General features: G+C 49.0%; 1 protein-coding gene across 4 annotated transcripts in view; it reads right to left on the bottom strand.

Annotated features, from left to right (window-relative positions):
* Window positions 1-527: 527 nt before the first annotated feature.
* BCL2L1 (BCL2 like 1) overlaps window positions 528-24,126 on the bottom strand; it is a 53,122-nt gene continuing 29,523 nt past the window's right edge. For 3 of the 4 annotated variants that reach the window (XM_040247602.1, XM_040247603.1, XM_040247600.1), the window contains exon 3: window positions 528-1,082. In XM_040247602.1, coding sequence (XP_040103536.1) covers window positions 945-1,082 — 138 coding nt within the window. In that variant the 3' untranslated portion in view covers window positions 528-944. The remainder of the gene's footprint in view (window positions 1,083-24,126) is intronic. The other variant, XM_040247601.1, reaches the window with a different exon arrangement.

Raw genomic sequence — 24,126 nt, 5'->3', positions numbered from 1 at the left:
CTAGGGCTCCCACAGCTGCTCCCTGTAGCTCCCCCTCACCTCTGGACCATGGCCCCTGAAATCCACAGGCAGCAGCCCAAGGCAAAGACGCCACAGGCTTATCTTCTTGCAGGAAGTGAGGCAGCTGAGGCCATAAACAGCTCTGCGGCACCTATCTCAGGCCCAGTTGGTCCCTCAGTCATGGTCATGGAGCCAGGGAAGGGGAAGAACTGGGGTGGTGCTAAACTGCAAGGCCACCCTAGCGCTGGCATGGGGTGCTTCCTACAGCTATAGTCCCTCCATCTCGGGTGAGGCCGGCCTCCAGCCAGAGACCTCCAGAGGACACTGGGATTGGGGGGGAGGGACTTTGGCTGGGTCAGAGGCGGGGAGGGGGTCCTGGTCCTTATTTCTTTATCCCAAGCATCCTGAATCCCTAATTAGTCAGAAGTAGGCCCTAAGTGGCTCTTGGAGGGTGGGGATGAATGGACAGGGGGGGCCCAGGGCTGGGAGGAGGGGGGAGACAGGAAATGATCAATTCTGAGGCCACAGACATCAAAATGAAGGCAATCTATTGTTTCTCTTTCTGGGGAAAAGGGTCAGAAAACTTTCCAGCTCCCTGGCAAGAAAGCATGCTCAGGGACCCTAAATGCGGAAGGGGACCCACCAATCGGGTGGGGCACTCCAGCCCCCAGTCACAACCCCCAACACCTGTTAGCTTCCACCGGGGCAGGTTCTAGGGAATTTTGTGGGTTTTGATGCCACGAGAATTGAGGAACGCAGCTCTCACAGAAGCATGTAAATTCTAGAAAACTAATTGCGGGGGACCAGGTCTAGGCCCAACCCTGTGATGTGTGGGTGGCTGTGGGCTCCATGGAGTGGTTCTCCTGGTGGCAACGGTGGTTGGACGGAGAGATGTGGTGGGGGCAGGACGGGGGTGTGTGGGTGAGGTGGTGGTCGGTGTCTGGTCATTTCCGACTAAAGAGCGAGCCCAGCAGAACCACACCAGCCACAGTCATGCCCGTCAGGAACCAGCGGTTGAAGCGCTCCTGGCCCTTCCGGCTCTCGGCTGCTGCGTTGTTCCCGTAGAGTTCCACAAACGTGTCCTGTCAGGGGACAGAAGAGAAGGGAACTGTGTGAGTTCTCAAATAGGAATCTGGCTGGGAGAAAGCGGGCAGTCAGCGTGTGATGACCTTGCTGAGCCGAAAAACTGCCGCTGTCCATGTCCGCTTTGGGCCAGATAAGGGTTAAGGGCGGCTCTTCCTCCTGACCCTCAGCTGGGGATAACCAACCCATTTTACTGCTGAGAAAACAGGTGCAAAGTGGGGGAAGAGTTCTGTCCAAGGTCAGCCAGCTAGGAAGTAGTCCCTCAGAACCTGAGCTGGGAAAGGGATGGGCAGGGAACTGAGGGAGGCCAAGGGGCTGGAGCAGGAGAGGAGGAGAGGGGAGGAGATGAGCCTGAAGGGGTGAGTGAGAGCTGGACCACCTGTGGTCTGGAAGCCTGGAGGAAGCAGTTGAGCCTGAGGGCAGTGCAGAACTACCAGGCCTCAGCCTTTCCACTGCTCTAAAGGAGGGAGAGAGGGAGGAAGGGAGTGAAGAGAGATAGGGGAAACTCTCAGAGTGATTCTGGGGCAGGGCAGGTCTGGAGGAGGCCTCTGACCAGGGCAGGCTGATGCGTGGGCAGAGCAGGGCGGAACAGAGGGCAACAGCAGTGCAGGACTGGGACGGGGTCCATGAGGCCCTGAACCCGACCCCGGGGGCAGTACCCGGGGCCCAGGAGGAGGTGAGCGACAGTCCTCTGCCCTGAAGCCAGTCAGGAGGGAAGCACATGATACCACAAAGGAGGGGCTGCGGGCTGAATGACCCAGCCTAGGGTAGAACCAATCTGTGGGGCAGGCGGAAGGGAGCTTGCAGCACCCTTTAATGAGGGCGCCTTGTACCCCGTTTGTCCTTTAATCCTCTCAACAATCCTCAGTGCGGGCTGTCTCTCCCCACTGGCAGACCAGGAAGCCCGGCCTCTGAGTGCAGTGGAACTTGATCAGGTCACCCAGCTTTGTGGAGGAACAGGAATCTAAACATCTGACATCTAGGATCAGTGTGCTTCGACTGCCCAGGGAGGGAACACACCACTGGCTGGTTCCAGAGACTGTGTTCTTGCTTCTCCACCATGAACTCACACTGTGGGCCCACACTCTACCTGGGCCGGAGTGGCTGAGCCATGAGGTGGCCCCCTCAGACCACGCCTGCCATTTCTGGTTGGCTTCCACGTCCCACCCGGACAGTTTGCTCACTATATCTGCCGGGCCCTACTTCTAGTCTTGACGACACCCCCTCACTCCATGCCAAGATTTTTTAAAACATAGGTCAGGGTGTGGCACACCAACAGCTTTTCCTTGCACTCAGAATGAGTGTCATGTCCGTTCATGTCCCTGGTACCTAGCAAAGGGTCATACACATTGGACTGACAACCTGACTCAAAGAATCCTCTATATTGACTAAGCCATTAGGGAGGCAGCAGTGATGTGTGAGCCAGAGCAGAGTCCTTCTAGAAAGGGGAAAAGGCACTGGGAAGGGAAGGTGGGCAGGTGGGGAAAACCCCACCACTGAGCCCCTGTCACTCCATGCTCTCAAGCTCTCCAAGGCTCCCCATCACACGCGGAATCGAGTCTTCACCAAGGCCAATGAGGTCCAGTAGGCCCCAGCCCCTCCGCACTGCACACTACTCTAGTTGCCTGGGCTGTTGCTGCAACATCTGCTGAGCTCAGGACCTGCTGCCCTTGTGGTTTGGAGCACTCGACCCCAGGCTCCCTCATTTCACTCCTAACTCTGTTCAAATGCCATCTCCTCAGGGATGCCTTCCCTGGCCACCTTGTCTAATATGGTACCCCCTACCCTGATCTCTCGCTACCTATTCCCTCACCTTGCTCTATTTTTCTTCTTAGCACTTTCTGGAAGCAGAGCCTGCCCTTCTGGGTCTTGTTTTGACTGATCTCCTGCAGTAGTCATGGCCTGATGAGGCATAGGGGCTGTCCTGTTTCTATATACCCAGAACCCAAAACAGTGTCTGGCACAGAGTCAGTGATCAATAAATACATGAGGAGAACAAAGGTTTTACATGCCGCCTAAGTTCCAGACACTGTCATCCCCTTCACCTTCGTCAGAATCCTCAGATGTAGCGATCTGAGCCTCATGTCACAGATGAAACAACTGAGGTACAGAGTTGGAAAGACCTTGCCTGGGGTCACTCAGTTAACAGGGGGCAGAGCCAGGATCAAAGCCGAGGACTGCCTAGTCCCAACCTGGGTGCTGCTGTGAAAGTGAAAGTCACTCTCTGCGACCCCATGAACTATGCAGGCCAGAATACTGGAGTGTGGGTAGCCTTTTCCTTCTCCAGGGGATCTGCCCAACCCAGGTCTCCCGCATTGCAGGGGAATTCTTTACCAGCTGAGCCACAAGGGGTGCTGCTGCAGCAGGAATATTCCCTATGTAGGGGGCTGGGGTGGAGGGGGCCTTGGGCCTGGGAAGAGAAGGGCAGTGGCAGCAGCCAGAGTCCTTACACTTTGGCCTTCATCCTGCTTAGCCTCCCTGGGTTTCTTGTTGGACCAGAAAATTCTTACAGGAATTGAAATTTTTCTGGTCCTAAGTGAAGGAGGCCCCAGGTGCAGTCACGAAAAAGACTGATCTGTGATGAGGGAGTCCTGGGCTATGAGGAGCATGGGAGAGGGAGCCATGGCCAGAAATTATCCCAAGGGGCCAAATGTCCCACAAGAAACCAGGGACACTGGGCTGCAGCCAAAGTGGGAGAGGCCTGGCTCCCTCGATGGGAACTTTCCTGAAGTAGAGGGCTGGCAGCCACAGGAAATTTTCGGCTCTGGGCTGAGCTGGAATAAACAGGCCCCGTCCCTGCAAGGGCACAAAGCACTCACTGTCCAGGAACAGTCATTCCAGGGTGGAGGGAACATTCTCCTGTCGGTGCCACGGAGACAAGTCTCTGATCAGCCCAGCCCCCACCCGTGCATTCCCGCTTGGACAATCTTCATCTCCATTTCAGAAGCTCCTCCTAGCGAGGGGGAGAGGATCCTGGGGATTGCTTTCGCAGAGAGAGCAGGAGCAGAGAGAGCAGGAGCAAAGCGGGGCGTGCTGTTCCAGGGCGGGTGCCGGGGAGGCAGTGGCGTGGGTATATTTAGCCCACGGTTCACACGACACACTTGGAAACAAACACAGCCATTTTCTCAGCAGGCGGCTGCTCTGGATAAACAAACAGGATTGCGGAGCTGCCCTGGTCTGGAAAAGCAGAGATAAGCCCCCACTGCTGCTCAGTGGCTCCCACTGGTTTGAGCCAGAGCTGCCGTGGTAGACAGGGGGTCAGATGTAAGGTGGGCGGCAGGGAGGTCCCAGAGGCTTTCAGGAGACCCAGCCTAAGGGACTATGTGCATTCTCAGTGTGGGGCAGAGCAAAACGGGGTAAGATTCTCTTTGTAGCTGTGATCGCTACCATGGGATCCATGTAGGGGTTTTCAGGACCACTGGGGACAGGTGGTGAACCATGGATTCCTAGGCTAGAGACTTGCAAGTCAACAAGGGCCCCCTACTCACCCACTCTACAGTTTCAAAGAGCCAGTTTGTGGGAGAGCTTGGGCTCTACCATCTAACATTGGGGCCCTTCAGGGTAGTTAGACAAGAACCAGGGTCCCCAGGACAAGTAAGACTGGGACCACTTTCAAGGTCCTGCCTCCAGCAGTCCCGGCCACCTGCGTGGGATGGCCATAGCCCCCACAGCCCAGAGTGCTTCAGGCCCCTGAGCCTTGGCCAGCTCTGAGCCCTCTAACTGGTAACCCTCCCCACCTCCGCCTTAGTCAGCCAACCCTATCCAGCTTATGTGACCACTCTGGAGTCCCGTCTTCCAAGACTTCCCTACTTATCCTTCCTTCAACTCCAGCAGGAACATCTCCTTTGTACTCCCAGAGATTCTGGACCTTTGTTCATACCGTAACTACTCGGAGTCTACTGTGCCTTGGGCCCAGCACTGAACCGGACAAATAAGGTCCCTGCTCTCACAGAGCTTATGTTCTAGTCCATGCATTCTCCATGGGGGTGGGGTGAGGACACAGCACAGAAAGAGACACACAGCACAGCTGTGGTGTTCAAACTTATGCCAGGGCAATTAAGATAGACATGTCTAAAAACTAAAAAGACTCCTTAGGAGGGAGTGGTGAGGAGAAAGTAAGGTTGAGAAACACAGTCCTGGGGAGAAGCAAAGAGAATAAGAAGCAAGACAGTTTCAGATATGATGGGGTTTTGAAGAGAGTAAGTCCTAGGCAGGTGGTGAAGAATACCAGTGGACTGATGCAGGTGGAGTGGTCAGAGAAGGTCTCTCTGGGGGAGGGTGGGGAGTCTAAACTGAGTCCTGAATGACTAGGTGGCAGTGGCCAAGGGAGGATCAAAAATCTTGGGTGATAAGACTTCCCCGGTGGGCCAGTGGCTAAGTCTGCAGTCCCGACACAGGGGGCCCAGGTTTGATCCCTGTTTGGGGAACTAGATCCTACGTGCCACAACTAAGACCCAGTGAAGCCAAATGAAAAGGAAAAAAAAAAGAAAAAACTCTTGGGTGAAAAAGAGCATGTTCCAGCAGAAGTACCAAGTGCCAAGACCCTGAGGTGAGAAGGAGGCAGCAGCGTCCCCAGGTTGAAGCTCTCTGTATGGTGGTCTCGCCTGTCAGTCCGGGGACTCAGTACAGGCAAGGATCAAGACTGACATGTCTGAAACCAGGGGCTCATCCAGATAGGCACAGACTGGCTTCAGCTAGATCTCTGCCCAGACAAAGTCAACTGCACGATGAAGGTTACCCTGCAGCCACCTGCATTCCTGCAGAAGTCAGGAGAAAGGCTGGCACAGCACTGTCCTTGAGCAGCGGTCCAAGTGCCAGTGGACCACCTGCCCTGCCAGGGGCTGGAACGCACTTCCTGCTTGAACCCAGTCAGTTCTCCACTACTCACCCTTCCCTCTCACCTCCCACATCATGCTTTTTCCGAGTGGCGTGGCTTTGAGCAGGTTACTTTGCTTCTTGAGCCGATAGTGTCCTCACTTTTTAAATAACAGTATAATATCTGGGACATCCCTGGTGGTGCAGGGGATAGAAATCCGCCTGCCAATGCAGGGGACATGGGTTTGCTCTCTGGTCCGGGAAGATCCCACATGCCGCGGAGCAACTAAGCCCGTGCGCCACAACTACTGAGCCTGCACTCTAGAGCCTGGGGGCTACAACTACTGGAGCTCGCGACCCAGGAGTCTGTGCTCCGTGACAAGGGAAGCCACCACCATGAGAAGCCCACACACTGCAACCAGAGAGCAGCCCCAGATCACCACCAACAGAGAAAGCCTAAGAAAAGCAACAAAGACCCAGGGCAGCCAAAAACAAAAAAAACAAAACGCACACTATCTGTGATGATGGCAGCTGACCTCTATACCGCACACGTGAACGCTCTGCCTGCTCCAGGCACTACGCTGAAGCACTTCACTCCGAGGAGGCTGTATTCCCTGGCGCGTGCACAGTCACATTCGCCTGAGTGTTTTTGGTCCTGTCTCCCCAACTAGACTGTGTGTGGTTTTTGTCACTTGTACCTCAAGAAGCTGGTGCTGTACCTAGAACACAGCAGGTGCCGTTCTAAATGAATCCATTTGAGATGAACAAATGAACAAGTGAATGACTACGTTCAGTCAGCCCTCAGAACATTTTTACCGGAGCCTCATTCTACAGATGTCAAGATGGTGGCTTCCACAATCTCTGTCCAGCAAGTGGTAGGACTGGGATTTGTCTGAGTTCTGGCCTCTTACTCATTCTGAGGTCCAATCTTGCCATCTTGGGTCCCTGCTGTCTCCACCCACAGAGAACTAGGCTCCTCAGTGGCGGCAGCAGCAGCTGACATTTCCAGAGCACTTACCTTGCAAGACCCTCTCCTTGGTCCTTTCTGTGGATTGGTTCATTAAACTGTCTCTATGCTCTGTGGGCCAGTAGGTTCTACTGTTAACCCACCAAACAGCTGATAGACCTGAGGCCCACAGATAATGTGTGACTTGCCCAAGGTCACACAATGGTCTGGTGACATGACTGGGTTGTCTGCACCAAAATCTGGCTCCAGTACCTTTGCTCCTAACCTCTACCCAGTACTCTACTCACTTACAAAAGGACAACTGTTCTCAAGGCCCCGTCACGGGCCAGGTGCATGCACTATTGCTGAAGGAGGTCCTCACTCTTAAGCTCAGGTAGGCTGAGGCTCAGAGATACTGAAAGACCTGTCTCAAGTGGGTAACTGAAGAACCAGTTCATATTCTGGGGCAAGGCCTATAACCCTGGGTCCCTCTAGGAGGAGGAAGGTGGCCTGAAGCACCAGCTGAATGAATGAGTTCTGGCCCCAAGCCAGCTGAGGGGAACTGGGTGCCACAGGAAAAGGATGTGACGAAAGCCAGGAGAGAAAGTGAAACCCTTCCGTCCTGGCTTTAGTGGAGAACAAGCACCGCTCCCAGACGGGCCCTTCCTTCCTCTAGTGTGACTCTGGAGGGCCCAGGCCCACTGCTTCCTTCCTGCTTGGTTATTTCTGGAAAGAGGTAGGTGGAGAAGAGGAAGGGGCTCCTAGCAGCCCAGGGAAAGTGCCAGGAACATCAAGAATGTACCTTACCCGGCCTCATCAAAGCCCTGCACAGGCAGGCCGTAAGTCACTTTCTGCTCTTGGACTCAGTTTCCCTGAGGGAGAGGCTGACAAATGCCAACTGAATAGACAAATGAGGCTTTGCTAGGAGATCTCACAGAGATGGCAGGCAAGTGGGCAGTGGGGCAAAGGAGGAGGCCTTATCACTCTCTCAGCAGGGAGCTGCAGGCGGAGACTCGGAAGAAGTGAGGTTTGTGGTTGGAATCCACTTCCCTTGGCTTTCCCAGGGAGTTGGGAGGCAGGGGGGTGGGTTGTGTGTGGGCTTCAGCAAAATGAGAGGAACACAGCCTCTCTCCTCCACCCTGGGGACCACAGGCCTGGATGTAGGCAACTCAGAGAGGTGGCTCCATGGGGCAGGGACAAAGAGATGGGTGGCTAGACAGCTGGGCTGACACCTCAGCTGAGTCAGCCCAGTTGGTGGGTGGCACAGCAGGCCTCTCTACTTCTGAACCTCAGTTTCTCCTGCTTTGACCTCACAGGCAGGATGGTGAGAAAAGGGGATGAAAGCACTTGGTAAAGCAAAGCGACCTTGGTGTTATGGTAGAAGAGGGTGGAACGGGGAGCCCAAGCCATTTGGGCTGTCGGGGCTATTTGGAGGCATCCTTACAGCAAACTTCTTGGTAATCTTTCTTTAAGTCTGCTCTTGTCAGCTGCCAGCCTCTCCTCCCCCGCCTGCCCCCCTCCATTAGTTCTAAGAAGCTAAGCCTGACAGATGTGCTCATTTCTCAGAAAAGGAAGTGGTTGTGCCGGGAGGAGATAACACCTCCGCTAGGGAATTGAGAAAGCTATCAGGCCCAGGAGTGCAGCGCAGGCTCTCCACCGCCTCAGCTCAGAAGCCGGGTACCAGTCTTGGAGGCAGATAGAGGTAATTCAGAAAAGCCTTTACCGGGGGCACAGACGCTCATTTAGGGGCTCTCGATCTCCTTCCCAGGGAGTGATGGCTGAGATTTACTGAGCACTTACCAAGCACCAGGCGTGGTGCCAAGAGCTTCGTTGTATATGTAAATTCACTGAATCCTCATAAGAACCCCATGAAGTAAGTGCTATCATTACTCACCATGTTACAGATGAGGAAACAGGCACGGAGAGGTCAAGTGACCTCCCAAGGCCATCCAGTTCATAAATGGCAGAGCAGGGATCTGAATCCAGGCAGTCTGGCTCCAGACCCCAAAGGCTTAATGGCTTCTGGGCAGATGCTACCTACTCATATGCATTCATTCCCTGGAAATCTGAAAACTCCCCTCATCTCAACCTTATCTCATCCTTGGTAACTAACTCCCTATCCACTTTTTTCTAGGTATTTTTATTTATTACTTATTTTATTTCTGGTTGCTCCGGGTCTTCATTGCTGTGTGCAGGCTTTCTCTAGTTGCAGAGAGTGGGGCTACTCTAGTTGCGGTGCACAGGACTTACTGCAGTGGCTTCTCTTGCTGCAAAGCACAGGCTCTAGGTTGTGGCACACAAGCTCAGTAGTTGTGGCTCATGGGCTCCAGGGATGCAGGCTTCAGTATGAACGCCGTATCTTTCATGAGTAGATGGCCACAGCCTTTCATTCTTCTCCCAGTGTCCAGGGTGAGAAGGACCAAGGCTCAGCCTTGAAACAGAATCAGAGACTCAAGAGTGACCTTAAAAGATGCCCATCCAACCTTCCATGTGATGCTCAAGCTCACCCATAACATCCTCACTTCCCAGTTGAGGTTCAGAAAGATGGAGTACAAATCTATAGATACAGTACAATCCCTATCAAAATATTAATGGCATTTTCCATAGAATTAGAATAAATAATCATGAAACTTGTATGGAAATATGGAAATACAAAAGACCTCCAATAGCCAAAATAATCTTGAGAAAAAAGAAAGCTGGAAGTATCATGCTCTCTGATTTGAAACTATACTACAAACCTACAGTAATCAAAACAGTTTGATACCAGCAGAAAAAACAGACACATAGATCAATGGAACAGAGAGACCAGAAATGAACCCACACTTACATGGACAACTACACGCAAAAGAATCAAACTGGATGATTCTCTCACACCATGCACAAAGATAAATTTTAAATGAATTAAAGGCTTAGATGTAATACCTAAAACCATAAAATTGCTAGAAGAAAACCCAGGCAGTATGTTCTTTGATTTGTAATACGATATTTTTTGGATACATCTCCAGAGGCAAAAGAAACAAAAGCAAAAAAATGGGACCACATTAGACTAAAAAGCTTTTGCACGGAGAAGGAAACTATCAACAAAGCTAAAAGGCCACTAAAAGGCAGAAGGTGCCTTTTAGAAGCTAAAAGGCAGAAGATATCTGCAAATGATATAGCCGATAATGGGTTAATATCCAATATATACAAAGAATTCATACAATGCAACATCAAAAAAACAAATAACCAGATTACGAAGTGGGCAGAGGATCTGAACAGACATTTTCCCAAGGAAAACATACGGAGAGCCAACAGGTACATGAAAAGACGCTCAACATCAAGAAACATTCAGTTCAGTTCAGTTCAGTCACTCAGTCATGTCCAACTCTTTGCAACCCCATAAATCGCAGCACGCCAGGCCTCCCTGTCCATCACCAACTCCCAGAGTTCACTCAGATTCATGTCCATCGAGTCAGTGATGCCATCCAGCCATCTCATCCTCTGTCGTCCCCTTCTCCTCCTGCCCTCAATCCCCCCCAGCATCAAAGTCTTTTCCAATGAGTCAACTCTTCACATGAGGTGGCCAAAGTATTGGAGTTTCAGCTTTAGCATCATTCCTTCCAAAAAAATCCCAGGGCTGATCTCCTTCAGAATGGACTGGTTGGATCTCCTTGCAGTCCAAGGGACTCTCAAGAGTCTTCTCCAACACCACAGTTCAAAAGCATCAATTCTTTGGCACTCAGCCTTCTTCACAGTCCAACTCTCACATCCATACATGACTACTGGAAAAACCATAGCCTTGACTAGACAGACCTTAGTCGGCAAAGTAATGTCTCTGCTTTTGAATATGCTATCTAGATTGGTCATAACTTTCCTTCCAAGGAGTAAGCGTCTTTTAATTTCATGGCTGCAGTCACCATCTGCAGTGATTTTGGAGCCCCCCAAAATAAAGTTTGACACTGTTTCCACTGTTTCCCCATCTACTTCCCATGAATTGATGAGACCGGATGCCATGATCTTCATTTTCTGAATGTTGAGCTTTAAGCCAACTTTTTTGCTCTCCTCTTGCACTTTCATCAAGAGGCTTTTGAGTTCCTCTTCACTTTCTGCCATAAGGGTGGTGTCATCTGCATATCTGAGGTTATTGATATTTCTCCCAGCAATCTTGATTCCAGCTTGTGTTTCTTCCAGTCCAGCATTTCTCATGATGTACTCTGCATATAAGTTAAGTAAGCAGGGTGACAACATAAAGCCTTGACGTACTCCTTTTCCTATTTGGAACCAGTCTGTTGTTCCATGTTCAGTTCTAACTCTTGCTTCCTGACCTGCATACAGATTTCTCAAGAGGCAGGTCAGGTGGTCTGGTAGTCCCATCTCTTGAAGAATTTTCCACAGTTTCTTGTGATCCACACAGTCAAAGGCTTTGGCATAGTCAATAAAGCAGAAATAGATGTTTTTCTGGAACTCTCTTGCTTTTTCCATGATCCAGCGGATGTTGGCAATTTGATCTCTGGTTCCTCTGCCTTTTCTAAAACCAGCTTGAACATCAGGGAGTTCACAGTTCACGTATTGCTGAAGCCTGGCTTGGAGAATTTTGAGCATTACTTTACTAGTGTGTGAGATGAGTGCAATTGTGCGGTAGTTTGAGCATTCTTTGGCATTGCCTTTCATTGGGTTTGGAATGAAAACTGACCTTTTCCAGTCCTGTGGCCACTGCTGAGTTTTCCAAAGTTGCTGGCATATTGACTGCAGCACTTTCACAGCATCATCTTTCAGGATTTGAAATAGCTACACTGGAATTCCATCACCTACACTAGCTTTGTTCGTTGTGATGCTTTCTAAGGCCCACTTGACTTCACATTCCAGGATGTCTGGCTCTAGATGAGTGATCACACCATCGTGATTATCCGGGTCGTGAAGATGTTTTTTTGTACAGTTCTGTGTATTCTTGCCACCTCTTCTTAATATCTTCTGCTTCTGTTAGGTCCATACCATTTCTGTCCTTTATTGAGCCCATCTTTGCATGAAATGTTCCCTTGGTATCTCTAATTTTCTTGAAGAGATCTCTAGTCTTTCCCATTCTGTTCTTTTCCTCTATTTCTTTGCATTGATCGCTGAAGAAGGCCTTCTTATCTCTTCTTGCTATTCTTTGGAACTCTGCATTCAGATGCTTATATCTTTCCTTTTCTCCTTTGCTTTTCACTTCTCTTCTTTTCACAGCTATTTGTAAGGCCTCCTCAGACAACCATTTTGCTTTTTTGCATTTCTTTTCCATGGGGATGGTCTTGATCCCTGTCTCCTGTACAATGTCACAAACCTCCATCCATAATTCATCAGGCACTCTATCTATCAGATCTAGGTCCTTAAATCTATTTCTCACTTCCACTGTATAATCATAAGGGATTTGATTTAGGTCATACCTGAATGATCTAGTGGTTTTCCCTACTTTCTTCAATATAAGTCTGAATTTGGTAATAAGGAGTTCATGATCTGAGCCATCAGGAAAAGACAAATCAAAACCACAATCAGCTAACACCTCACACCTGTCAGAATGGCTGTTATCAAAAAGACAACAAATAACAATCATTGATGGGGATGTGGAAAAAAGGGAATCCTCATGTACTATTGGTGGGAATGTGAGTTGGTGCAACCATTATGGAAACAGCATGGAGATTCTTTAGAAAATTAAAAATAGAACTACCATATGATCCAGCCTGCCTGCTAATGCAGGGGATATAAGTTCAATCTCTGGGTCAGGAAGATGCCCGAGAGAAGGGATCTTGGGAACCAACTCCAGTATTCCCACCTGTAAAATCCCATGGACAGAGGAGCCTGGTGGGCTACATTCCATGGGGTCACAAAGAGTTGGACATGATTGAGCATGTGCGCGTGCACACACACACCACAGAATCTAGCAATATCACTCTCTGTATATATATATATGAAGAAAACAAACACGCTAATTAGAAAAGATAAAGGCACCTCTATGTTCACTGAAGCATTATTTGCAACAGCCAAGATACAGAAGCAACCTAAGTGCCCATCAACAGATGAATGGATAAAGAAAATATGATACAAATACACAACACTAAATACTAGCCATTAACAGGATGAAGTCTTGCCATTTGTGACAACATGGAGGGACCTAGAGAGTATTATGCTTAGTGAAATAAGTCAGACAGAGAAAGACAAATACAGTATGGTTTCACTTATATGTGTGGACTCTAATCCAAAACAAACAAACAAACAAACAAAAACAGAGATATAGATACAGAGAACAAACAGGTGTTTAACAGAGGGAGGGGTGTAGGGACAGAAAAGAAATAGGTGAGACAGATGAAGAGACATAAACTTTCAGTTGCAAAATATATAAGTCTTCATGAGAATGAAATGTACAGTGTGGGGAATATAGTCAATAATTATGTAACATCTTTGTATGGTGACTTACCTTAACTACACGTATTGTGGTGATCAGTTTGCATTGTATAGAATTATGGAATCACTATGCTGTATAACAGGAACTAACATAGTGCTGTAGGTCAATTATATTTAAGAAATCAAAAAAAAAAAAAGAAAGAAATCAAACAGGGACTTCCTTGGTGGTCCGGTGGCCAAGACTTCATGCTCCAAATGTAGAGGACGGTGGGGCTGGGGTTCAATCCCTAGTCAGGGAATTAGATCCCACATGCCACAACTAAAGATCCTGCGTACCCCAGTGCAGCCAAATAAATATTTTTTGAAAAAGAGATCAGATTTGTGGTTACCAGAGGCAGGGTTTGGGGGGATGGGGAGAGTGGGAAGGAAGAAGGTGGCTAAAAGGTAGAAACTTCCAGTTATAAATTGATACTAGGGATGTAATGTACAAAATAAATACAATTAACACTGCTGTATGTTATATATAAAAGGTTTTAAAAGAATAAATCCTAAGAGTTCTCATAAGAAAAAAAATTTTTTTCTACTTCATTTTGTACCTCTATGAGATGATAGATGCTCCCTAAACTTACTGTGGTCATCACTTCATGATGTATGGAAATCAAATCTTTATGCTGTAAACCTTAAACTTTTACAGTACTGTATGTCAAATACATTTCAATAAAACTGAAAGGAAAAAAACAAACGAAAGGAAAGCTGGAGTGTCCTGATTACACAGTAGGTCTGTTTCACTCCAGATTGTCCAGAACCATGGAGTTATCTACAGGGCATCGTCTGCTTACACACTTGCAGTGAAGAATCTGCCTGCCACTGCAGGAGACGCGGGTTCCATCCCTGGGTCAGGAAGATGCCCTGGAGAAGGGAATGGCAACCGAATCCAGCATTCTTGCCTGGGAAACCCCATGGACAGAGGAGCCTGGCGGGCTACAGTCCATGGGGTCGCAGGAGGCGGATGAGACTTAGTGACTAAACAACACCACCACATACACACTTGTGAGAAGGGGCTCCCTTCGTCCTGTGTGGATCATTTCATTTCTGAGCAGCTCTTCTGGAAAACTTTTCCCTTTGATCGGCTCTAATGGAAAACTTTTTGCCTCTTTCCCTCTACCGCCTGTCCTAGCTGGCCTTAGTTGTGCTTCTCTCTCCTCTGCTGCTCTCTTCCAACTCTCCCAAGGGCTAACCAAGAAGGTAACACGAGCTAGCAGAAAAAGGTTAAGGCCCTGAGCCAGGTCCTGCTGCTCTCTGAGTATCAGCTTCCTCATTTATAAAATAGCAGTGCTATCTAGATGAGGCCAAGGATGGTGACTAGTTATCTTCTTTTTCTCCACCAAGGTGGGCTACTATAGCAAAGAGCACTCAGGGACCCAATAAGTCTTGCAATTAGACTAAGATGTTTAACTTTGGACCTCATTAATAATATGGGAATTAAAGATGTACTCATTTCACAAGAACATTGTGAAAATTCAACAGTAATTCATATAAAGGACTTAGAACTATATGTGACACCTAGTAGATCTGCAATAATTTAAGTAATTATTACTGTTCGTATTATTAGACCAAGGCTCAGCTTGAGTCTTAGATCTTTCTCCATGGTCTGCAGGGTTTCTTCAGCTCTGTCTGGGGCCAGGCTGCTTACTCCTCACACACCATTATCTGTTCAGCCTCAGGATCTTTGCTCACATTGGTCCCTATGCTGAGCTTTCTCCTGCTTATCTCTTAGGTCTCAACATGCAGGCCTTAAGGAGGCCTTCTGCTCTCCTGCTCCAAGTCTCCTTGAGCTCTCTCACCCATTTGCTGAGCTGCTCATTTCTGACCATGAGCTCTGTCTCCTAGGCAGAGAGCCCAGTGCTGGGCCCAGAGAAGGCGCTGCTAAGTAGGCTGACAGCTGGGAAGGAAAGAAGGCCAGTTCCCTCTCTCTTAAGCCCCACCTTCATTGCCTGCAAAAACTAGGAGGCCCCAAGATACCAGGTGACTGACTGGGCAGGGTACCTGGGGCTCCCCAGACACCAAGTTCTCCCCAGCTCAGGAGAAAGTTCTGGAAAAGACATCTTCTGCACTGTGTTGACACAACAGGCAGGAGGGACTAGGGTAGCAATCTATAAGGAACAGAGGTTTGATCTCTGGGGCCAACCCCCTTCCTGATTCTCTGCTGCCTTCTGGGGTCTGTGCCTCTAAGTACTCCACGGTCCAAAGCAGCCACTCCCTCCTCCTTTCTGCCCAGGGCTGCCCTACTCTGACAGTGATCAATGCTGCAGGCTGTGAAGCGCAATGGGCTGAGTGTCAGCAGGTGTGGGTTTTGTGTCCCAGTGCTGTCACTGGCTTGCTTGGGGGTGAGTCCATTCCGCTGTCTGGGATGCTGGGAAAGTCTGGGACTTTCCTCGTCTGTACAATGAAGGCAATCATCTCAAAGGACTCTCATTAGTGCTGTAGTGTGAGGAAGATGAAAATAACTCACACATGGGCAAATAACTGACTACCTGTGTTCTCTCTCAGGGGTATTTGAAAGATCCAGTCATTTAGTGTGGAAGGTGAGGCAACATTCTGGAGTAGAAGGACTTGTTGCCTCCACTTCAAAGCCTGCTGAGCCTTGCCATCCAACCTGCAGATTCCGGGGCAAAGGGCATTGGGCATATCTATGACCAGGGCCAGCTCCTCAGAGGGCCAGACCTTGCCAAGCTCTGCCCCAGCGGCCTCAACCTCCTCACCCCAGCACCGCCTCCAACTAGTCCAGACAAGTCCGGGTATTTTCAGCCACCTTTATCTGATCGGAAATGTTTGGCATTCCACAGCAGAAGGCAACAGCTCTGGAGGATTTGGGGACAAGAGCAAATCCCTGCAACCCCTCCCTACCCCCCAACACATAAGAATGCTCTCACATACAGCGTGTGAAAATTGCTCAGTTGTGTCCGACACTTTGCGACCCTGTGGACTCCTCTGCCCATGGGATTCTCCAGGCAAGAATACTGGAGTGGATAGCCATTCCCTTCTCCAGGGGATCTTCCCAAGCCAGGGATCAAATCCAGGTCTCCCACACTGCAGGCAGATTCTTTACTGTCTGAACCACCAGGGAAGCCCCTCACGTACAGCCTTGTAACCAAAACCTCAGCATTGAAGGTTCCCTCAGGCTGCAACCTCCCCACTTCATCTTCATTGCAGTCCACCAGCCCCCTCAAGGCACACAATAGCAAGATGCCTGAGACGGGTGTCAGGAAAGCTGGAGGATTCTGCAGCCATGATACTGAGGTAGGGGCCACCTGGAGGTTTCCTGTTCATAGTCAATGCCCACAGCACCAACAAACTGCAGAAGACCACCACCACCAGCACGTTCAACCTGTACTCTAAGCAGATGGGAAACTGAGACCTGAGGAGGCAAAGGGACCCCCTCCCTCGCAAGGCCTCTTGACTCCTAGAGTCCAACAGTGTGGGTTCTAACCCCAGGTCTGTGACTGCCGGACCTGGGGCAAGATCCTTTATCTCTCCAAGCCCAGGGTACTGTCTACAAAGTGAGAATACTGCCATCACAGCCTTAGCGGCAAGCATTAAAAGGTCCAAGGAAAGTACTCAATAATTGTTAGCTGTTGTTTTTTTATAGCTAAAAATGAATGGCCTCATTTGTGCTTCTCATATTGTAGTCTCATTACTTATAGCTACAAACAAATAACAACAACAAAAAACCCCCACAGCTCATACTGACTTCGCCCCTACTTGAATTCTCAAAATCTTCCAAGTAGGTGTTGTCCCCATTTTACCAAAGAGGAAACTAAGACTCAGAGAGGTGAGGAAACTTTGTCTGAGATCTGGTTACCCAGTGATGGTGTCTGACTCCAGAGCACGTTATGTCTGCCAGCGCAATAGAACAGATGCAGAAGGATGTGACTAAGCTCTTCCTTCCTTCTCCACTCACCCACCCAATGCCCACTACTTGCTGAGGATATTGAGCCTTGGATCAGAGACCATTTTGAGGTCAGGGCAGAGGCATGTCCTTGGTACTCCCCCTGGGTTTCTTGGTGGCAAGAAGAGAAGTATGCAGATGGCTGCTCTGCTTCCCTATTGTCTCCTAACCCAGCCCCTGTAAGGCCAGTCCTTGAAGAGACCTCCTCCCTCCATCTGGTCATTATCTTGGAAACAAAAGTCATGCCTAGTATGCTAGTAGCTTTGGTGGAGCTGTTAGCTGAGGTCCAAGATAGACCATGACCCCTTTGTGGGTTGACGTGTGGGGCTGTAGGAGGATTACCTGCTTAGCTCTGGACACTCATTCGTTTCACAAATCTTTATTAAGAGCCCACTAAATGCCAGGCACCATGTTAAATGCTAGAGATAAAACAGCGACTAAATTAGAAGAAAATTCCTACCTACATAAGTTTATAATTTAATGGGACCAGACAGGAAATAAACAAATGTCAGATGGTGGTTAAGTGCTAAAAAGAAAACTAAATGAGAGAAGGGGTTAAAAAGAAACATTGAGGAGGGCAGAATTAAAACCCTGGTCAGGGAAAGCTTCCTTATGAGGTGACATCTGATCAGAGTCCTAAATGAAGTGAGGAAACAGGCACTGCAAGGATCTGAGGAAAGGCGGGGAAGAGCAAGGGCCAGGCACCGAGGCAGGAACACACTCGGGGTATTCCAAGAACAAGGAAGACGTCAGTGTGGCTGAAGCTGAGTGAATGAGGGGAGAATGACAGCATGGGGTCTGGTAGTGGCCAAGGGTCAGAATGTGCAGGGCCTTGAAGGCCATTTAAAGACTTGAGCCTGTCTTTGCGTGCACACTGCAGGGTTTTGAGCAGGGGAGAGACATGATCTGGTTTTGATTTTAACAAAGGCCCTCTGGTTGCTGGGTAGAGATCTGCAGGGGTAAGGGATTGGTGATGACCTGATGCAGCCATCCGGGAAGAACATGAGGGTGGATTAATCAGGATGGTGCCAGGGAAGCTGGAGAGAAGCAGTCAGATTCAGAATTTATTAACAGTAAAGCTGAACGGATTTCCTAAGGGATTGGATATGGACCACGCAAGTTGCTTGCTTCTCTGGCCCTGTTTCTCATCTACAAAAGGCAGGGTAAAAGGCCTTTGAGGATTTTTTCTCCCAGCTTGATAACTATGGGAACCCTGTGGGAGGAAAAATGAGATAAAACCACTTCTGCTGTCAAAGCCATTTGCTCACCTGACCTTCAGGCACATGCAGGATCATGGAGTAGCCAGACCCAGGTAGGGGTGGGCATAGCTTTTTGATAAGGGGAGGGGAGGGGCATCAGAGCTGTGCTATGTGTATCTAGGGCCTGCTAGGCAGAAAGTGCTCACTCAGTGTGAGTGAATGAGGCAACGCCGGGAGGCCAGGATGTGTACAAGAACCTTCCAGGTCCTTCCAAATTAACAAAAGAAGCCTGGCGCAAGGGATTCCTCTCCCGGCTTTCCTTTTGTATCCATTATATGGGCTGAGTCTCAAGTTCCCGTTCTTCATGAATGGGAGACTTCGATGCCTGAAATCACCAAAGTAGAATTTCAGGGCTGGAAGGAAGCAGAGACATGTCTGGCCCCCTCTAAACACAATTTCAGCCATCACTGTTTGAGTTTTACTTATGTGCCATGATTATTATGAACATTTTGCTATTAATTAATTGACTTACTTATTTTTATTTTCATTACAGTTCACTCTTTAAAAAATTTTTTTAAATGGAGATAATTGCTTCACAATATTGTGTTGGTTTCTGCCATATATCAACATGAATTGGCCATAGGTCTATACATATGTCCCCTCCGTCTTGAACCTCCCTCCCACCCCTTTAAGTGGTCGCATAGCACCGGTTTGAGCTCCCTGAGTCATACAGCAAATTCCCACTGCTTATCTATTTACATACGGTAGTATATGTTTCCATGCTGCTCTCTCCATTCGTCCCACCCTCTCCTTCCCCCGCTGTGTCCACAAGTTTGACTCACTTTTTAAACACTTAGATGTATGGAAAAGTCTTAACCTACTTCCCAGCTTGTTCTTTGAAGAAGGCAATGGCAACCCACTCCAGTACTCTTGCCTGGAAAATCCCATGGACGGAGGAGCCTGGTAGGCTGCAGTCCATGGGGTCGCTAAGAGTCGGACACGACTGAGCAACTTCACTTTCACTTTTCACTTTCATGCATTGGAGGAGGAAATGGCAATCCACTCCAGTGTTCTTGCCTGGAGAATCCCAGGGACGGGGGAGCTTGGTGGGCTGCCGTCTATGGGGTCACACAGAGTTGGACACAACTGAAGCGACTTAGCAGCAGCAGCTTGTTCTTTCTGCATCTTTCCTCCTTTTACTGAATGATAGTGGTTTCATCTGTCCAGGTATGGAAGCCTGGAACACCTTGCAGTCATCCTTAAGTCCTCTCTAGCTCTGATCTGTCAGCAAATTCCTCTGAATATATATTTAAAATTTATCCAGAATTTCACCATTTCTTACCACCCCCACCGTCCGAGCCAACATTATTTTCTGCCTGTGTTGTTATAACCACATCCTTCCTGATTTCTCTGTTTCTTCCCTCTCTGGTCCTTCACACCGGAGCCAGCAAAAGAGTCCTCTAAAAGCAGTAGGATCCAAACCTGTCTGCTTAAAACACTCCGCTGCCTGTCCTTCCCATCTCATCAGAGGAAGAGCCACTGTGTCTCACCACGGCTCACACACACCTCTGTCTTCTCCCACCCTCCTTTGTGCACTTTGTTCTAGCCACACTCATCTCTGGTCTTCCGCAGACATGCCAAGCACACCCTTCTTACCTTGGGGTTTCTGCACCTGTTCCCTCCGTCTAGAATGTTCTTACCACAGAATGTCACATGGTTTACTCCCTCGGGTCACGCACATCTCTGCTTGCATGGCTCTTCCTCAGAGAAGCCTTTCCCAATCACTCTTTATTAAAACAAACAAATATCAAGTGTTACCTAGCCACTTTCCATCCCAACCACCATTCCCTGTCTCTTCTGAATGCAAAAACTCCATGAAGGCAGATCTCCCCCATAGTTAGAATGGTGCCTGGCATAGGCAGACACTCAGTAAGTATTTGCTAAATGAAAAACTGGAATGAAAAGGCAACATATTATTATTGATATAAACAGAAAACTAATATCATTTGCCACAAATGAAAACCAACATAAAATAAAAACACTATTAAAATTTTTTAATGTTTATTTGCATATCATCTGTAAGTTGTCTTGAAGATAATCGGTACCGATCCTGGTCCCATATCTTTATAAAGGAGATACATGAGGTCTCCAGCGGAGAAAGCTCAGGAAAAAATCAGCCAGTCAATTAGAGGCCAGTTCAGAACAGCCACACAGGTGCCCTTTCCCTGGCTTGGAACCATAGCCCTGCCTCCAGAGTGCAGGCGAAGAGACTGAATTTTGGGATGGGCACAGTTAGGCTGGACCAATGGAACCTATCTGAGGGGCCAGGAAAGCTCACCCCTTGGACAGGCACAGAACTAGCAGCTCTGCTGAAGAGAACAAAGGCCAAGCTAGAGGAGGCTCGTGGGGCTACACCGTGGGGGACGGGCATGCATAAACCTGTAGGCAAGGTCCATGGAGACCAGACAGCTGAGAGCAGAAAGGAAAACAGGCTAGGTCCCAAAGGGTGGTAGCTTCAATCCCGTAAACACCAGACAGGCATGGGGGTTCGGGTGCGGGCCTCGGGGCCCAAATGAGCCCAGCGGGAAGACAAGACCTTCCCAGTCTCCTCCAACAGTGATGATGATGCCAAGCTGCCCTGAGCAGAGCACTGCCAACCCTGCTACTACTAACCACAGCAGGCATTAGACATTAGCGGGAAAAGAGACAAGGACACCCTCCTAGTCCCCACATCCAGATGGTTTCTCCCAGCACCCTCCTAAGTCCTAGCCAGCTCCATCTACCTGGGCCCTTGAGGACTGGACCCCTGTTTGGAGGGGAACGTTCTTTTCCCATCCCCACAGGGCTGAGCACACATGGCTGCAGGTGCAGGGGGTAGATCGAGAGCTGTTATAACTGCCAGGCCAGCAATGCCTGACCTACATCTCCATGGTTGGTCATGCAAAGAAAAATACCAGGGATTTCCGTTGGTGTTCACCCAACGCAGCTGCCAAGGGAAGGCTGGGCCTTTTGAAGGCCTGTTGTGAGAGGGGTGGGACAAGTGGTAAGCTGGCTGGGACAGGCTAGGGGCTGGCCTCTGAATTATTTCCTGGCTTTGAGGACCTCCTTAGCTTTCAGAGAATCTATCAAATTTTTACCTTTTTTCTACCAAGGTCATCTACTGAAGCTCCCCCTGACCTCCCTTCTAGTATATCACCCTTAATAAGAATTGAGAGAGAAAGAGAAAACGAGAATGAAATTCTATTTGGGAAAAAACTGCCCAAACTAAACATTTGTTCTAACTGTAAACTGTTGGCATTTGGATGGAGGCTTTAGGTTTGCATAGAAAAAAGGCAATTTGGAATCCAGTTTTGCAAGGTAGTGTGAAAATAACCTGGGACCTCAGCGTCAGGATGCTGGGTTTATTTTTTTTTATCCCCCCCGCTTTTTTTTTAAATTTATTTATTTTTTATTTTACTTTATAATTCTGTATTGGTTTTGCCATACATTGACATGAATCCACCATGGGTGTACATGCATTCCCAAACCTGAACCCCCCTCCCACCCCCCAGAATGCTGGGTTTATTACTGCTCTGTGGTGGGCAGAGACCTGTCTGGCTGTGGACAAGTCAGTTAAGCACCCTGGCCTTGCTCTTCTCATCTGTCAAGTGTGGAGGAGGGACCAGAGGATCTCTAACGCTCTCTCTGCAGCTCCAAGGTGTTTTGATCCGATCCCCGAGGCCTTCCTCTGGCAGGATTGCACCCCACCCCCATTACGGTAGGGGAGCAGCATTGTATAAGAAAAAAGCAAGCTCTCTTTGGTGACAAGAGATGAGTTCTAACCCAGTGTTGCAATTTATTAACTCACTGTGTAGTCTTGGGCAAGTCACTGTAACTCTGGGGGCACATCACTTTTTTCACATGTAAATCAAAGACTTGAAAGTGGGTTGAAAAAAGCACTAGAGGAACTCCGGCGTTACTGTGCCTCCCTTATGTCACTGACCCCTTAGCATACACCTGCCTCCTAAAAGGCATGTTCTTCACCTGCAATTGCCTCAGCCTGCAAATCATAAAACAGTAGAGACAAAAAAGAGGGAGGGTGAGAGAACCCCCCTCTAACCCCTTCTATCTGATTGCAGAGCTTGTGTTCTCCGACTACAGAAATGTGGAGGTGGCATGGATAGTGGAAAGGACTTGGGATTTGGAGTCAGAAATCTAAAGCCTTCATCCTAAAGCCTCCATCCAAATGCCAATAGTTTACAGTTTATGGTTGAGAGGAAGACCTCCTCTACACCTCCCGGCACAATCAGAGGCTCAGTGAGATAACGCATGTGCGCTCAGTTGCTCAGTCATGTCTGACTCATTGTGACCCTTTGCACTACAGCCCGCCAGGCTCCTCTGTCTGTGGAATTTTCCAGGCAAGGATACTGAAGTAGGTTGCCATATCCTCCTCCTGGGGATTGTCCTGGCCCAGGGATCAAACCTGCATCTCTTGCATTGGCAGGTGGATTCTTTACCGCTGAGCCATCTGGAATCCCCTGTGAGATAATATATGGATGCAAAGCAGCACTGGACAAAATTCAGTCAATGACCCTGTGCTATTACTCTGGGACCCAAGCCTGGGATTCCCCACAGAATGAAGGAGAGTGGAAGGCACAGCTGTAATATCTTAGGGGTGCAACAGCTCCACTTTTCAGTCTTCTGTCCTGAACACCTTGGCCTCTCTCTTCTTAGCCGTACCTGTCCATCCTTCCAGACTCCCTTTACCTGGAGTCTCCAGGCCACCCAGCAGTGCTCTCTCCCTGAGAGGCTGTGGAAGGGCTCAGAGTCCTGAATCTGACACTAACTTGCTGTGCACTCTGGGCTGGTCACTTAAACTCTGAGTCTCGGGGTCCTTACTTATAGGTACCTACAGTCTCATGACCTAAGTTGTTGAGAGCTACGCCTATACATCTCTTCTCTCCCATGGGAGCAGTGAGCACATCACAGGTGTGCAAAGAGCACCTCTTATATGACTGGGAGAAGGGTCCTTTCTGAGGCAACATCAGTGGGAGATCATTGCCAGCTACCACTCACCAATCCTTGGGCATCACACCGCAGCCCACTCTTTGTCACCCTGTCCTGAATGGTGGGGACAGGGGTGGGGAATATGAGATAAAGGGGAGCTAGAGACCCTCTCCTCTAAAGCAGTCACTGTGGGGTGGAGAAGCCAGATTCTCCATCTGAGAGGGCATCAAACAATACAGAAAAGTGGAAGAGGCAGAGAGCCAAGGGATATCCACAGACTCTAGGGTGAGTGAGTGAGGGTATCCGAGTCTACTAGATTGTTCTTGGATTCCATCCTTATCAGCATCTGACCTGTCTTACTCTCAGTTCACTAATCTGGACAACAGGGACAGTTTGTTTCCCAAGCAGGATTACTGTGAGAATTTAAAAATACAACACAGTGCACCTTCAAGCACCCTGCACATGACAGGTGCTCAATAAACGTCAGCAACCATGTTTCATTAGCATATTCATCACAGATGGGTTATGTCATTGGGCCCCTCTGCCAGCCAAGGGACTGCACACCAAGAACCAATAAGACTTACGGCTCTCTACAGCAACTGGAGCTCTGGATGGAGAAAATTCTCTCAACAGAATCCTGATTAGATTTGGAAACTCTATAGAACTCTCAGCTCAAAACAGACCAGAGACCTCAGCTCAGACATATGTGAGTCCCCCCCGGGGACTCCACAGCTTCCTGGCTGTGTGTTCTTCAGGCCAGTTACTCTGAGTCTGATTCCTCATCTGTATTAGAC

This window comes from Oryx dammah, unplaced genomic scaffold, assembly GCF_014754425.2.
Source record: "Oryx dammah isolate SB20612 unplaced genomic scaffold, SCBI_Odam_1.1 HiC_scaffold_10, whole genome shotgun sequence".
Lineage (NCBI taxonomy): Eukaryota > Metazoa > Chordata > Mammalia > Artiodactyla > Bovidae > Oryx > Oryx dammah.
The sequence above is the reverse complement of the archived record's forward strand: the minus strand, read 5'-3'. Positions and strand labels throughout refer to the sequence as shown.